Source organism: Pleurodeles waltl, chromosome 5 (genome assembly GCF_031143425.1).
Source record: "Pleurodeles waltl isolate 20211129_DDA chromosome 5, aPleWal1.hap1.20221129, whole genome shotgun sequence".
NCBI classification, from domain to species: Eukaryota; Metazoa; Chordata; class Amphibia; order Caudata; family Salamandridae; genus Pleurodeles; species Pleurodeles waltl.
In genome coordinates, this window is record NC_090444.1 from 1,476,513,842 (window position 1) to 1,476,530,803 (window position 16,962).

Below are 16,962 nucleotides of genomic sequence, written 5' to 3' on the forward strand. Positions count from 1 at the left end.
TTTCTTGCAAGGACCTGTGCTCCGCTCTGGGGAGAGCCAATCTCATTGTGTGTCAGCTATCGCTTTTTAGCTCCAGGACATGTGCAGAGCTCCTTTGTCTCCGTGAGATCAGCGCTCCTTCGCCTCTGTAACCCCAACACCTTATAGTGCTTCAAAGCATTCTGCACCAGCAGATGTGCTGCTCTCCTTTATCCCCATGGAATCAGCACTCCCTTGCCTATGTACCTCCAGCGCATGTGGAGTGCCTCATTGCTTTCCTACACCAGTGTGTAACTAGCGCTTCATCAGCTCTCTAAACCAGTGCATGGGTAGTGCTTCATCACCTCTCGAACCCAGCATGTGGGTAGTGCTTCATCACCTCTCTAAACCACCACATGGGTAGTGCTTTGTCACTTCTTTAAACCAGCACCTACGTAGCACCCCTGGTGACAACGCCATAGCACCAAGAGAAGCCGGTCAAGAGAAGCCAAAGGAGTACCTGAAAATTCCACATTCTGGCAATGTCAGCTATGTCAGCTCTGGGCCGCCTTGTGTACAATGAATCGCTGAGGGTAAAACTACATGGAGAGCACCCACATGGCCACTTTTGGTTGCCTTGAATCGTGTTGGATTAGGGGTGTTGAGATCCACAAATCAGTCGGAGGGCAGGGAGGAAGCCCATAATCTTCTGTGCCTTCCCGCACTCACTCCTAAAAACACTACCATAGTGCCCTTAAAGAGAGCACCCACATTTACTGTGAACACTGTAATTTCCTATTAGAAGGAACTATTAACTTTAAAAATTGCATATATCTTGATGTACTGACTGAATTTTTGTTGTTTTTTTCTTGTTTTAATTAGATAAACATCCTCTACTTTACAAATGTGAGTCTTTTTGTGGTGTTTTTCACTCTGTTACTGAAATTAAGTGGTGCACAAATACTTCACACATTGCCTCTTAAGTTAAGCCTGACTGCTCTGGGCCAAGCTACCAGAGGGTGAGCACAGGTTAATTTACGGTGTGTATCTGACTCACAAGGACTAAGATTGTGCTCTCTACTTGGACAGGGAGCATAACGCTGTGAACTATGGACCACATTTCCAACAATGGTCTATAATGCAAACTATGGATTGTGATCCTAATCTTAACACAAATTTTAGTGTTTTTTTGGTTTTAATTCATAACCATAAGTGCACTGTACTATGGTTTGTTAAGCAAGGCTTTTTAACACATATTGAGGCAGTATGGCCAAACCTCACAAAAAGTTCACCTTAGCCTCTATTTTTCCAGTGTAGTTTTGGGGTTTTTGATCATGCACCACATCCAAGATTTCCCTGTTGCCAACCACCCTTGTGAAGCCAACCACTGCTGCATATCCTTTGACCATCCTCAGCAGCAGTTAGCTGCAGGGCTACAGCATGCTGTGATCCCACTGTGGGTGGTTATTCACCCCGGTACATGGCCAAAAAATGTACACAGTGGGGATGGGTGGTAAGACTTGGCCTTTATCCAAGTCTTCTGCCCATCCCACCAAGAACAGCCAAACCCGCCATACACAGCAAAAGGCCATGCTCAGAATCCTTAAATCCTTTGCCTGATTTGTGAATCCTGAGATCCTTGAGGGGTCACTGGGAGAAGAATAGCATCAAGGATTTGAAACTCCAACAATGATTCATTAATCCCATTATAACATTATTGCTCAGTATAAAGATTTATTCCAGTGTCCCTTTGGGCCCTGATTTGAGACTCAGGGCCAGGGCTGGCTCACTTTACCCACCATTGTTATATATTTTTTTTCCAACAGAGTGATGAGTGCACCAACAGAAACTTTTCTGTGATGGCCAGCCAATCAGAGCATGCATATTAATAAATTTGCAGCCAGATTTGCAAATTTGTAATGTATAACACAAAAAATATCCCTAGCCAATGGTGTTTCTGTATGTTTTAACTGAATTTACAAAAATGCTCTGTAGGTTTGCATGTCTGCAGAAGATCCACAATTTATTGGGCCAGATGTATTCAAATTGACCACTTCATGCTCAGACCAGAACACTTTTTAAATGCTAATTTTCTGAAAGCTACTAACCCGATTCACATACAACCTATCAAAATCATTTCCTTTAGAAACATTCCACTTACTAATGTAATTCCATGCAACTGTTTTTCATATATCAAGGAGCAAACAGTCCTATGAGAGTAAAAATGGGAATCGCCACATTTGCTCCCCTCCCCTGACAGGACTGCACAAAACCTGCCATGTGTGACCCAGAGTTGAAGAATGTTTTTAGGAAGTTTCATTCATTAGCAGTAAAACTATTAGCAAAACAGACTATGCATTCAATTGAAGCTCTGACCTAATCATAACTATTCAAGTTCCGCAGGCAAAGGTCACTTGGCTTAAGAATAAGGAGAGACAAACTCTTTATAGAATAATGTGGTGTGTTCTAAAAAAATGCATGTTTGTTTGTTTTCATTCTTTGGGAATTTTTTGTACTCTTCAAAAGCTGAACAGACAAATGGCTCTGGAAGTTTTAGTACAGCAGAATAAAAAAATGAAATTGTGAAGGTATTCTTCTATTTTCTACCTTCCATTAGCAAGGTTTGCGTTCCACCACATATACTCATTTGGCACTCCATGCAGCAGACAGCACACGATCTGAGGTGATGGTAATTTTCTTACTACATATCCTGCTGTATTAGATTAGTAACTGCCTCACTTGCATCCCCATTGTAGTGCTTCTCTTACTCTTCTTTTTCTCTATTTATCATTGTGTTTACATTTCACAAACTCTTGATAATGCTTACTTTCAGATGCCTTTAAGTGTTTGACATGCCAAATGTATAAAGTCCTCTATTTCCATTGCTCACTTGAAATTCACAGAGTTTGTAATTTACCTTTTTTTCTATTTCACTTTTTTACTTCACTGGTTGTGAATTACTCCCAGATAAAGCTGTTTTTCCCCAGATGTCTTTCAAGAGCAGATTACATTGTCTTCCTCTTCTTCAGCATAACATCAAAAAGCCCAGTTCGATCGCCTATATCTGTTGGCTCAGATGGTGTAGGCTTAACTCCCTCCATCTCCTGAAGACATCAATAATACTCTCCAGAAAAAGCAATTTTTCTCACTTTTTCAAACTTTCATTACATGCCACAGAGTTGTGAGATGGACTGGCTAACACCAGAGAGGCAGAAACTTTTTCTCTCAGAGAAGGAACTACTTGTATGATGGAAGAACACTTCAGCTTCAACCAATGAGATCCCCTCTTTTGTTTCATTGTTCATTGACAATAAATGGGACATTCTGCCCCTGAAGATATCTTTTACCTAAATTCCAATGTAGACCTAAAATAATTGGGAATGTGGGGGGCATCCTAAGCAGGTGCATGAATCATGGTCAGCGGACCTATTATCAGGTTTACAAACTTTAAAACTTGTGGACCCATTATATGTTTTGTTATGTTAGTGGGATTGTAGAGCCCGGCTTATCACCAGTGAGGGTATTAAGTAAGGCACTGAGCTGGTGAAAACTGAGTCTAGCAGTGGCTGGTGTTGGAACTGGAGTGCTAGTCAAAGAGTCAGGTATTCAGCTTCTTTTGGAATTGTAGCAGTGACATGGAGGTCCTGCTATGTAGAGGGAGGTCTTTCCAGGACTTCACCGTGAGTAGGGAGAAGGATCGGCCTCTGACTTTACTTCTGTCTATGCAGGGTACTTGGATGAGTGAGGAGATCAGCAACAGGAGTGTGGAGTTGGGTCTGAAAGGGGCATGACTGGTCAGAGGAACAGTTCTCGTAAGTGGGGAGCAGAGCCTGGGCACCTGCTCCACATGGGTCCACAACTGTAGTTCTCAAAAGTGGAATAGAGTCTACAGGCTAAGAAAGTGGATTTAACCAAGGCTTTCTCAGTAGTTGGATTCCATGATGAAACCACAGACATTGGGGTGTGGATGTGGGAGTTCCTGTAATCTGCAGGGCTCATAAACCTGGAAACCTTTAAACTTCCATGGGACTATTTGGGATTCTCCTCCCTAGTCTGGGGAGCAGGGTATGCTTACCCTGCCACCTTTTGTTTTTGTTTAGGATGTGGGGACGCTGCCTCAAGTCTTATAATAACAGCAGCAAGAGAAACCCACTTTGTAATCATAATTCCAACTCTACCATTAAAGAGGATTTGCCATCACAATGTCATATGTATTAAACATGGCATGCTTATTTCTTCTCATTTAGGGATTACAGCGTATTAAATGTAATAATAAGTAACCCCCTATGTTAACCTATGAGAGTGGTACACCTCACAGTAGTGAGAAAACTTTGGGGACTTTTTCACTACCAGGACATATAAAACTTAGAATGAAATGTCCTAGCATTTAGTTACATAACATCCTGTCCTGTGGACTACCTAGAGCCTACCAAAGGGTACACATTTATAATAAAAGGTAAGTTTAAGGCTTGGCAAAAGGTTTTACATGCCAATTCGACATGACAGTGTAAACTGCGCACACAGGTTCTGCAAAGACAGGCCTGAGATATGTTTCAGGGCTACTTGAGTGGGTGGCACAGGCAGTACTGCAGACCCACTAGTAGCATTTAATTTAGAGGGCCTGGGCAGATGTAGTTCATGGCACTAGGTACTTACAGATAAATTAAGTGTGCCAGATGTGGGTACATCAATCAAACCGTGTTTTAGGGCAGTTGTAAAGTACTCAGTGTCCTATATCTAACAAAAAGAATCAGCAAAAATGTAATGCAAGCATGCAAAAAGTTTGAGGGAAGACTTGACAACGTTGACAGGCCTAACACGTGTGCCACTGCATTCTGTAGCAGACATAGGAAGAATATGCATCTAAGGATTGTTTTTTGTGCAAGAAGGTATCCCTTCCTGAACAAACACAATCCTGCCTGTAACACGTGCACCGTTGGACAATGGTGCAAATGTGCCTGCATTGGTGCTAGGCAGCCTCAAGTGTGCCAGCACAGGGAGAGGACTGAAAGTATCATATGATAGTAGACCTGCTGGTTAGCTCTCTCCTATTCACGCAACACAGTGAACAAACTTTGCTTGCTGCCCTGCGTTCTATGAACGTATAATAATTGTACTCCAATGTTTTTAATACAGAATGCATCAAAGATGCATTCTGTGGGCTTGTCACCCTCACAGACAAGTATTGGGGAAAATGACATATTGTGCCAAAAGCCTTCATAGAATTTTTTATTACATATTTCAAAAGCTGACATCTTAAAAATATTTGCTGCTTTTACTGCCTGAAGCAAGCTTTGTAAATCCAGCATCAGTATCTAAATTTGTGATGTTTTCTACAATATTTCATTTTGAAGCACTGCTGTCTTACACACTGATTGAACAAATATATAAACAAAATATAAAGCAAAGTTTAACAAAGTTACAGAATGGCATACATTCCGTTGTCAACCTGTTTTGGTTATTTTTAGAACCTAATAGCTTATCCATAAGAACAATGTCTAATGAATGTATAACTGTATCTGTCAAAGAAATTGCAGCTAATTTACAGTTTTTCTTTTTCCCTTTACACTGCTATTTCAAGAAGTCCAGAAATTTCAGGATTCTGATGAGAAAGAAGATGACGATGAAAAGAAATACCTGGATATAATCAGCAATAAAAATATAAAGCTTTCTGAAAGGGTATTAATCCCAGTCAAACAGTATCCAAAGGTAAAGTAAATAACATATCCTGCATTATTGATTTTTTTGGTTGTAACCAATGAACTGTAAGGGCTGGTATATTGAGGTTATTATTAATTGAAAAGCTTAAAAAGCATTCTAAAAATTATGACCCAATTATATTTTATTCAAGCCCAAACTCTTTTCATCTTGATGATCTTGTGAATTTGCAGTTACTATGTGATCATTTATGTGATCATTTGTGCAAAAGATACTTGCAGCTGGAAGGTATATCAAGTATAATAATATGTATTCTTTCTTTTTATTTTTGAAAGAGTATTATTCTTGCTACTCAACTTCAATCAATTCTAAACTTGGCAAAAATGATATGAGATAATGTATTCCCTGCTGTACATTATAGGGATATTGCACGTCACCAAGAAGTTCAATAAGCATACAGAGGAATGAGGCCGACAGCCAAGTTCCTTTATTAGGTTATGGAATTCCGAGGTGACTTACAATATCCGCAGCAAATATGGCATTGGGTACTTTATCCCATTTAATATATGGTCACACTATCATCTTTGCCACAAACCCCTTAAATCCTTCATGCATGGCTCTGCATGAGCCATGCATGAAGGAAAAACCTGTTAGATATTTGTTGAAAAAAGATATTAGAAACAGTTAAATACAAGTGAGTTGTTTTTATTTTTACAAAAAACTGCAGTAGCATGGAATATGTAGACAACTTTAGAAATATTCCATATTTTCTATAATTATCTAACAAAATGCAAAAAATAAACATGCTCTTTTTGCCAGTCACTGTAAGCTAGAAAAATAGAGCAGAAGAAAGAAAAGCAATATTTCATTTTTGTTGCTTTAAACAGTTGCTCCGCTACCTGACCAGCCTTTCACCTCAGCTGCTGGCTTTGGTAGCAGGCATTGTGAGATCAGAACTGTAATCCTATGTACTGGAATCTTTAATGCAATAGTCCTGCTCAATTATGGTAGAAATAATAACACATGTGCAAAAAAAAATGGAGTTAAAACCTTGCAATACTTTAGGTTCAGGTGAAATAAATGATGTTGTTAAGAACAAAAGGTTTAGATTGGTGAAGGCAGATTAGCGCTTTAGCTCAAAGTAGGGGCATTTTAATTCTCTGGTTAGTTCCCTGAGCACATACACCACATTGAAATATCTCTGAGTTAGTGCATGTTTTTCTAACAGCATAGCTCGGAAGTACAAAGAGACAATTAGTGACGTGCTTCTGAGCTCTGCTGTCAGAAAACGTACATTAACTCGGAAATATACGGAGTTAATGTGGGCCCTCAAGATTCCAAAAAGAATTCATAGACCCATTCTAGGCTGGCACAACACAGAAAATGGCATCATGATAAACTCACAGGAGCGTATCGTCTCTGGAATGCAGTATTACAAAGTTGATGTAGTCTCTAGATCAAGTTGCCAAATTTAACAAAACCAATTGCACAGGTGCCAACAATGAAATAACCCCACTTCCAATAATTGTTGCAACCTGTTTAACAATAAATAGTGCATACCATATTTTTTTTCAAATTAAAGTTTCATCAAGGATGAAGAACATGGATTTGTGCTGTGATTAACAAATAAGACCTTACACGAGATAATACAAAATTCTCTGCTATTACAAGGTTAAAGTTTGGTTCAAATATGAGGCAAAGTCAATGTGTTCATTTCACATCAATTAAGTTGCAACATAAGATAAAAAGTGTATTCATGGAATAGATTTGGATTCTTTGTTAAGAAGGTTTACACATGTGGAATGACTTCGAGGATAACTGGGGTAGCATATATTACTGCAGTGGATTTGGAATCAGTTTCTTCCATTTTAACCTGTTAAAAATATCACTATACAACAGGACTTGGAGAAATCTGTTTGACTCATTCCTAATACAAGCAGTTGTGCAAAATGAGTTAGCATTATTTTTTGCTTCCTTTAAATATTCTAGGACACATTGGGGGTTATTACAACTTTGGAGGAGGTGTTAATCCGTCCCAAAAGTGACGGTAAAGTGACGGATATACCACCAGCCGTATTACGAGTCCATTATATCCTATGGAACTCGTAATACGGCTGGTGGTATATCCGTCACATTTGGGACGGATTAACACCTCCTCCAAAGTTGTAATAACCCCCATTATTCTTTGTTAAAGGTAAGTGCAAAAACGAAAAATATGTTTTTTAAACGAACATTAAGGTGATTCAAATGGCAAAGCTATAGACATGTTCTGCTCTTGCAAAACTCTAAAACACTGAGGCCCATATTTATACTTTTTGACGCAAACCAGCGCTGGCTTGGGTCAAAAAAATTACTGCCGGCTAACGCTATTCCAACGCGCCAGATGGGCGCCTTATTTATGGATTGACGTTAGCCTCTAACCAGGCAGCGCCGGCGTAGGGGAAAATGGGAGGTGTGCATCAAAAAATGGTGCAAGTCAGGTTAGAGTAAAAAATCATGGCTCAAACCGGGCTTGCGCCATTTTTTGACGCACATCCCCCGTGGAAATGACTCCTGTCTTAGCAAAGACAGGAGTCATGCCCCCCTGCCCAATGGCCATGCCCAGGGGTCTCCAGTCCCCTGGGCACGGCCATTGGTTACGGTGGCATGTAGGGGGGCCCGTTAGGCCCCCCATGCCACTAAAAAAACGTTAAAAAATTCGTACTTCAACTTACCTGGGATGGGTCCCCCCATCCATGGGTGTCCTCCAGGGGTGGGTGGGGATGTCAGGGGGTGTCCCTAGGGGCAGGGAAGGGCACCTGTGGACTGCTTCCATGGTCAGAGACCATGGACATGAGCCCACAGGTCCCTTAACGCCTGCCCTTACCCAGGTGTTAAAAAACAGCGCACAGCAGGCTGGGCACAGTTTTTTAAGCCCCCCCCCCCTCTCCTGTGCCTCAAAATGACGCAGGAGTATAAATAAGGCGCACAGGCCTTAAAGTCATTTTTGGGACGGGAACGCCTACCTTGCATGTCATTAACGCAAGGCGGTTTCCCGCATCAAGAAAATGACGCACATGGAGGAGTTTTGACTTTCGTGGGATCGGGCGACATAGTATAAATATGGTGCAAGGTTTGCGCCGAATGTGTGTCAAAACGTTTTACGCACATTTGGCGCAAACAAAGTATACATATGCCACTAAAACTCTTGTGGTTAGCTACTTGGGTTTGCCATCAAATTAAAGGTGCCAATTTCTTGTGTAAAACATATTTTAGCTCATTGTAATTAGTTCTTTAACCCCTTTGCTGCCAGGCCTTTTCCCTCCTGTGCCAAGCCGTTTTTGGCTATTTGGGGTAATTTTGCTTAGGACCCCATACATTTTCGTCCACATAAGCTATCCATGCCAAATTTGTGTCCTTTTTTTCCACAATCCTGAGGATTCTAAAGGGTCCCTGAGTTTGTGGGTGTCCCTGGAGGAGACTGCAAAATTAGCCAAAATACAGCTAAAATTAGTTGGTTTTTTTTTGGGTGGGGAAATGGGAAAAAAGTGCTGCGGGGGAAAGCATCTGTTTTTTCAGGAACAGGTAAACTTGAATCAGAAAACCAAATTTTTCAACACAGTTTTTTCATTTTACTGGGACATACCCCATTTTTACAATTTTTTGTGCTTTCAGCCTCAATCTAATTAGTGACTGAAATGAGTGTGACACCAATGATGGATCCTGGACAGCTAAACATTTCCTAAAGGAGATACAATTCTGAACTCAGCAAGGGGTCAATTGTGCAGATCCTTCGAGGTTTTCCTATAGAAAGTAACAGTTGAAATAATAAAATATTGAAACTGAGTTGAGTTTTGAAAGCAATATACTGTTATGTTTACTGGACCCTTCTGTTTGTGGGGATATATAGAGCTTGTAGGTTCTTCAAGAACCCAAGGTACCAGGAGCCAATAAATGAGCTGCACCTTGTAATGGGTTTTCATTGTTTACAGGGTATACATTGATTTATTTGGTACAAAGAGTGACAAATAGGTATCAATGAAGCCTATGTATTTCCAAAATGGGCACAAGGTATGGAGTTTAGAAGCAATGGTTACTTGCACATCTCTGAATAAGGGGGTCCCCATATTAGAATGTGAATTACAGGGCATTTCTCAAAATGACTTCTTTCTTACACACTGTTTTGGAAGGCAGCAATGTAGAGAAAGATATTTAGCAAAAACACGTGTTCTTCTATTCTGTATTCCTCCAAGTCTCCCCATAAAAATGATGCCTCCCTTTTGTGGTTAGGCCTAGTGTCCGTGACAGGAAGTGCCTCAAAACGCAACATGGACATATCACATTTTTCCAATGAAAACGGATGTGTTTTTTGCAAAGTGGCAAGCTGTGGATTTTGGCCTCTAGCTCAGCCGGCACCTAAGGAAACCTAGCAAACCTATACATCCAGGGGTACCCAGGATGGGGGAACTTATGGGGCTCTCATTGGGCTCTGTTACCCAGAATCATTTGTAAACCTCATAATTTGTCCAAAAACACTTTTTCCTCACATTTCGGTGCTGCAAAGTTCTGGAATCTGAGGGGAACCAAAAACTTCCTTCCACCCAGCATTTCCCCAAGACTACTGATAACAATGGCACCGCACTTGTGTGGATAGGCCTAGTGCCGCTACAGGAAAAGCCCCAAAACACAACGTGGACACATCACACATTCCAATAAAACAGATGTGTTTTTTGCAAAGTGCCTAGCTGTGGATTTTGTCCTCTAGCTCAGCTGGCACCTATGGAAAGCTAGCACACCTGTACATTTTTGGAAACTAGACACCTAGGGAAATCCAGAATAGGGTGACTTGTGGGGCTTTCACCAAGTTCTGCCACTCAGAATCCTTTGCAAACCTCAAAATGTATCTAAAAAAAACTAATTTTCCTTACATTTCAGCGATGCAAAGTTCTGTAATCTGAGGGGAGCCACAAACGTCCTTCCACCCAGCATTCACAAAGTCTCCCGATAAAAAGTATACCTCACTTGTGTGGATAGGCCTAGTGCCCGCGACAGGGAAGGGCCCAAAACACAACATGGACACATCAAAATCATCTATTACGAAACTACCTGATTTTGAAAGGGGGGCACCTGGGTTTTTGGTCCTGGGCTTGGCAGCCATCTAGAGAAACCTATCAAACCCAGTCATTTCTGAAAAATAGACACCCGAGGACTCCAGGGAGGTATGAGTTGCATGGATCCTCAGTTTTTTCTTACCCAGAATTTAGCTAAAAAAATCCTGCTAAAAATGGCACCTCACTTGTGTAGGTGGGCAAAGTGCCTGTGACAGGGCAGTGCCAAAAACTTGTAGAAATTTAGAGGGAACCAAAGCAGGTCGCAGTGACGTCATCAGATGTCACAGGGGTGGCAGCGGAAGCGCTTCCACTGTCATTCCTGCCGGGGGCTGTGGGTGGGTGGCCCAAAGGTGAAGCGGTAGTGCTCTCCCTGTAGTTCAGCCTCTGGACGTAAGAGTTTCGTCCTTGGCCCAGCAGTGCTGTGTCCGAGGACGTAACAGTTATGTCCATGGCACAGAAGGGATTAACAAAAAGCAGCTGCCTTACAGCTAGCTGGAGAATAACAAATGTGAAAACTTAAAATTAGGACTCATTTTATACAAAACAGATGACAACTTATTTTAGAGAAAAGTTACTTTGTACAGGGATGACCTTATTTTATATTCTAAACCTATAATAAGCAACATATTGACTACAGATGCTCTCATTCAGAATCACTACTTTAAAAAGGTGCAATATATGATTAATTCTATGACACCGGAATCTCCCAGATATATCCTCTCACTGATATGAGTTTGCCAATAAAGAGTTGTGTTTTATTTTGCGACTGAAAAGTCCTCTGCATGGTAAAGATGTGGACCTCTCCCTTAAGTGCCCAACTGTACTGTTGTGTGATGCCTAATGCTGATTTTTTGTCATAAGCGAACATGGATCATGCATGTCCACAATGACATAGGTCTGTCACAGACTGTGGTCTTGTTGAACCAGGAGGGGCACCAAAAGCTTTACCCTCATTGTGGTGGAAATCTACTGCCTTCACCATGAGTTAAGGAGCACGAGTTCAGTGGTGGCAGCATACCGTATGGTGATTAGTAGTAATGAACAGAAAGTTTTTACCTAGTTTCATTAGAGTGTCACCTACAGGCTCAATCACCCTTTTAAAAGTTCTGCTGCTGTGTGCTTAACTCTACCTTGGCCTCCAACAGGTAGATGTGGAGTGCTGCGCAGGGCAGGAGTAGTGCCTCTGAATTAGTTGTATGAGTGCTTTTGTAAGGGATAAGTACATGGATGGAGAAGTAATGCGAAATATGTGTGTGGTTAGCACATGCGCTGGATGTGTGTATGAATGAGAGTAATACATTACATGAGAGATGTAGTGCTATGCAGTAAATGCACATGAACAGCATGTGCTGAGTATGTGCGTCTGAGTGTAGTACAATACATGAAGGGTGAAGTGTTGTGCAGCACACACAGTGCGTGTGTTTATGAATAATAGACCCTGGTTAAAGATAGAAAAGCTACAATACTGAACAGTGTGCGCACATTGAGTGTGTATACTGCATGCTTGTGTATATGTAAGGGTACATTAAATAGAGGTAACAGTGTTGGACCCAAGGGGCCACATTCATCATTTTGAATGCAGCAAGAATGTACTGTCTATCAAGATATGGTGCATTCCTGCACTTTCTTTGCACTGGTGCACTTTTCGCTCACTAGGTCTAAAACCGGCTCCTTTTCACCATAGTGCAAGGGTGCCTGAGATGCAGGCAGGATTGTTATTGTGCAAGAACACATTACTGCACAGAAATAATCATCTGAGGATGTTCCTCTTTCTATGTATGCTGCAGAATGCAGCACACGTAGAAAGAGGAAAAATTGAGATAAAGATATTCCTCCTTGTTATGCCTCTACTGGGAAGGTGTAGCAGTTTGAGGCATCCTCAGGTCTACCACTGATGCTAAATCCATGAGTAGCGCGTGTGAACACCCTCGCTCCACACTGGGGCAGAGAAACACAAGGCATCGACTTGCACTGCCTTGCTTTACTCCAGATTGGCTGAACACCGCAAGGCCACGTAAGCTGGCCTTGGTTGACTTCTAAGTATCATGTGGGGTTTTTGTTGCCCTTGAGTTACTTGTGTGGTTCAAGAGCAAGACAACATTTTGATAAATCTGCCCCAAGGTGTGAATTTACACTGAGTAGTGTGCCTGCAATGGTACATTGGATGGTGAGCCTGGGTTCCATTTTGGGAAGCCCAGATCTGACAATTGAAGACATGAGGAGGACAGGCATTTCCCTGATAGATTTGTGTATTGCTGCCTTCCTGTGTGGAGACACACTGGAGGGAAAGAAGGGACTCTCTTTACATCTCAAAAGACTGCTCTTTGATTCAGTGATAGATCACAAGGAAGGGGCCCGGGCATATCTCAGGAAGAAAGATGGGGACGACAAGAGATTCATAAAGTGTAGTCCTGGTGATCTCGGATTAACCATTTGATGCACATATCACAATGGCTGACGTCCAGGTGTGAAAACTGGTCACTCTCATGAATTATGTTGTAGACAATCAGCCTCAGAGTTTTTCCTGGTGTGATAGACCTCTTTCATGAAGCAAGACGAAAAGGAGAAGTGTCCTTGTGGGAAAACTGAGTTGATTGCAGAAGCCCCCTCAATTTTTGCCCTCATTTTTAGCTGATACTGATGTTTTCTGACTCTGACTGTGCCCTGGGCACTGCTAACCGGTCCCAGGGCCAGTGCTCTGTTTAGATTGGTATTTCCAAATTAGACCTTATTATTATTGGCTCTGACAACCTATCTGCAAGTCCCTAGTACCTGGTAGGGCATGTATATCTAGGGACCCCAGTATAATTAGTGCACCCATAGGTGCACTACTGTGGTGTGTCATTGTAAAGGCAGGTCTGCCTTGCTGGCTGCTTTTAAGTTAAAATGAACCCTAAATTCGTGTTTGGAATTAAAAGTACTTCCAAAGTCTCCAACTACACTATTTTTACATATACGTCACCCCTAAGGTCTGCCCTAGGTGCCCCAAGAGTTGGGTGCAGTCTAAATATAAGCAGAGACGTTATAAAATATGTTTTGTAAGCCCTTGTGAGGGAAAAACAGCCACGTTCATTTTTCCACATTGCAGCCAATGGGCTCTATCGGATAACATTGGGAGGCTTCATTTTAAATAATAATGTCTTATTTTCAATAGACATTAGCTAAATACATCAGGTTTGGTATCAAATTAAATGTTATAATACATCCAACAGCTTGCCAATCATATAATGTAATAATATAACTAACAAACAGAAAGAGTTTTAGAACTTTAGCGCACTTTCCTCATTGGCCAGCCTCTGGCAGCATGAGCCAGGCTACTTTAATGAGGAGTGAAGTGGCCTGGGTTGAGACAAAAGAAGCATCTGGCAGAGAACTGCTGCAGCAGATGGCAGAGCAGGATGAGGGAACAGTAGCTAAAATGGTTTTCAAAGGAAAGAAAGCCACTTGAGATAGAAACTGGACCTCCCCCATTTCCTGCTCCCCCAGACAGATGGGAGCCCCACTGATTGGATTAGGAGAGGGATTGGAAAGGGTGTGTTATGTGAGACTTAGCCACACCATAGGGTGGACTCAGCCAGCTCTAACCTCCAAGGATGATTTTTTTGGATTTTTAGATGCCAATGCCAGAATGTTGCTTGCTGGCATTGATTTTTACCACACTTCACAGGGATTGGTCACTCCAGAGGGTGGTGGCCAGCACCTCATTAGACCGGAGCACCCCTCTGCTTACCACCCCAGGAGCAAGGATACATATGGCAGAACTGCCCCACAATTCAGATCCCTGCTAGAAGAAGTTACTGGAGAATAAGGACTGCACTGTTGGACCCCTGGCCTGCACCTGAAGAGCTGTACTCACAAGGACTGCACCAACTGCACACTTTGGGCTTCACCAAGAAAATGACTTTGCCTAGCTTCTGCAAGTCCAGGGGTTGAATCCCTGTAAGCTACAGGTACAAAGGTGCTGACCAGAGTCCCCTTCATCAAGTCCTGCTAGAACAACCCCGCTGACCAGTGTCCAGTGACCATTTGAGTTGCATTCTGGGAATAGTAGTCCCAAGGAGCAGCTCAGAGCTTCTGGAACTTTGGATCAAGTTTGTGGACACTTCAAGGACCCAAAATGGACCTCTGGAAGAATATCCAAAAGTTTGGGGATGATTGGAGCAACTGTTGTAAACAGCTCTATAAGTTGAAAAGGTGCATTGTGGGAGATGGAGTTCTAGACCCCAAGGGGCAAACCAGAGCCTCTGAACCCTTGGCTTTTGCTGTGGACCACTTTCCTGAATCAAGCAACACGTCTGAAAGTAAGTGTAACAGTGTTACATCGTGGGTGGCTTGAACTCTGGACTTTGTCCCTATTCAATGCAACCTTTTTTTATCCTTTGAGCGCTATTTACTTCTAAGCGCTAGTTTAACTTGGAAACGTTAAAAATGAATATCTCTGGTTCCCTACATTGGATGTTTGTCATTTTGGTGTCATTTTAAAGATTAAAATATTTCCTATTTTTATAAATTGGTGTTGGATTTTTATTGTTTTGTGTTTTACTTATTTACTGTTTTGTTGATATTAAATGCTTTATACACCTGTCTCCTAAGGTAAGCCTAACTGCTCGTGGGCCAAGCTTCCAAAGGTTGAGCAAGGATTAATTTGATGCAACCTTGACTGGACCTAGTGGGGGTCTGTGGCCCATTGCTAAGTGTAGGTACCTACTAGCCCTTACCAATAATCCACTTTCCAACAGCCCACTTCAAAAGAAGCAGAGCCACAACAAAAAAGTTAAACAATCCAGTACCTAAATGACATTTGGTGTCTGGAAAAGGACAGTAAGCAGATGGACTGTGTGAGAAGGGGAAGCTCTGCAAGACTTCTGCCTTTGACTAAATTCCCTGCTGGGTGAAGGGACATCACTCAGGACACCAAGATAACCAGACCTGGAGCCTAAGGTACAATCACCTGCCTGCTTGCCAAGACCAGTGTGTCCTGTGAGAGAGAGGAAAGTGTTGGAGGGAGTGTGGTTCAGTGGGAAGCCCTGTATATGGATTCCCTGAGTGAGGTGTGTGGCTATGCATCGATTGGGCCATTGCCGTTGTTCAGTGTCAGCTCTGCCACCCTTGTATACTAGGAGAGGGCCTTTGTTAGAAATTGGGTTTCTGATTGGCAGAGGTATGCACCCTGTCCAAGCAAGAACCACAATCCGAGTCAGGGTAAGTCACACACACACATACACCCTAAATTTTACCTATGCTCACATGGTAACTTGTCACAGAGCAGTCAGGCTTAACTTAGGAGGCAATGTGTGAAGGACTTGTGCAACACTTAAAACAGTAAACAGTTAAAACACCACACAAAAAGATACCACACTAGGTTATAAAAATAGATATTAAGCTAATGAACAAAAAAGGACCAAAAAGACAAAAATCCATCTGGTAGAGCTCGATATATGAATTTTTAAAACTTAGTTGTGTTGCTCTGAATTACAAAGCATCAACCGATGCTAGCTGGTCGCGCTACACCAAGGCAAATTTGAAAAGCCAGGCTGACTGTGATGTGTTGACGTAGAGAGCCAGATAGGAGGAGCAAAGGAGGTGATGCACTGGTATCACTTCCAAAGATAAAGGCGATGCATTGGCTCTGAGCTGCACAAATTCAGAGATACGACAGGAATGGAGGTGATGCATTGCGCAGTTGGCAAAGCAGTGTTCCCGATTCCTGCAGCAGCAGCTATGTACTGGTGTCAGCGGCAATGCATCGGCTTCGATAGAGATGTGCCGGTTCCAGGCAGACCACTGCGTCGATGTGTGCATTTTGAACTGGAACAGCACTTTATACCCAGCCAAGGACTGGTTTGGCACCATGTGGCAGGGACTTGCAGCAAGCAAAGTACAAGGGCTGGAGGTTATGAGTTGGTAGTCTTGTGTCCTTGAAACTTCATAAGAACAGGAGGCAAGCCAGCAAGCCCTTGGAGTCACGCTAGTTCTGGGTTCAAGTTTAGTGGGTCCAGTTCTTCTTACCCAGCCAAGGAAGGCAGCAGGTGGCAGGTCAGCATGAAAAGAGAAAAGAGAAAGTAATGAGGAAAATTAACCATATTTCTCCTCTTTATGCATGTGTTGACAAGTCACACCATTTTGGAGCATACCCAGGTTTACAATTCTTTAAAAGTCTGGGTTTGCAGCAAAAGATTCACGGAAACGCCCATGCTTTCCCCATGTAATACCTACTCAACGCAAAGTAAATAAGGCAATGCCGTGCACTGTGTTG

General features: G+C 42.2%; 1 protein-coding gene across 4 annotated transcripts in view; it reads left to right on the forward strand.

Annotated features, from left to right (window-relative positions):
* KHDRBS2 (KH RNA binding domain containing, signal transduction associated 2) overlaps positions 1–16,962 on the forward strand; it is a 1,516,682-nt gene that overhangs the window by 346,505 nt on the left and 1,153,215 nt on the right. For 3 of the 4 annotated variants that reach the window (XR_011203853.1, XR_011203854.1, XM_069235755.1), the window contains exon 3: positions 5,540–5,667. Coding sequence is in view for 2 of the 4 variants with exons in the window: in XM_069235755.1 (XP_069091856.1) it covers positions 5,540–5,667 (128 nt within the window). In the remaining 2 variants the exon portion in view is untranslated. The remainder of the gene's footprint in view (positions 1–5,539; positions 5,668–16,962) is intronic. The other variant, XM_069235756.1, reaches the window with a different exon arrangement.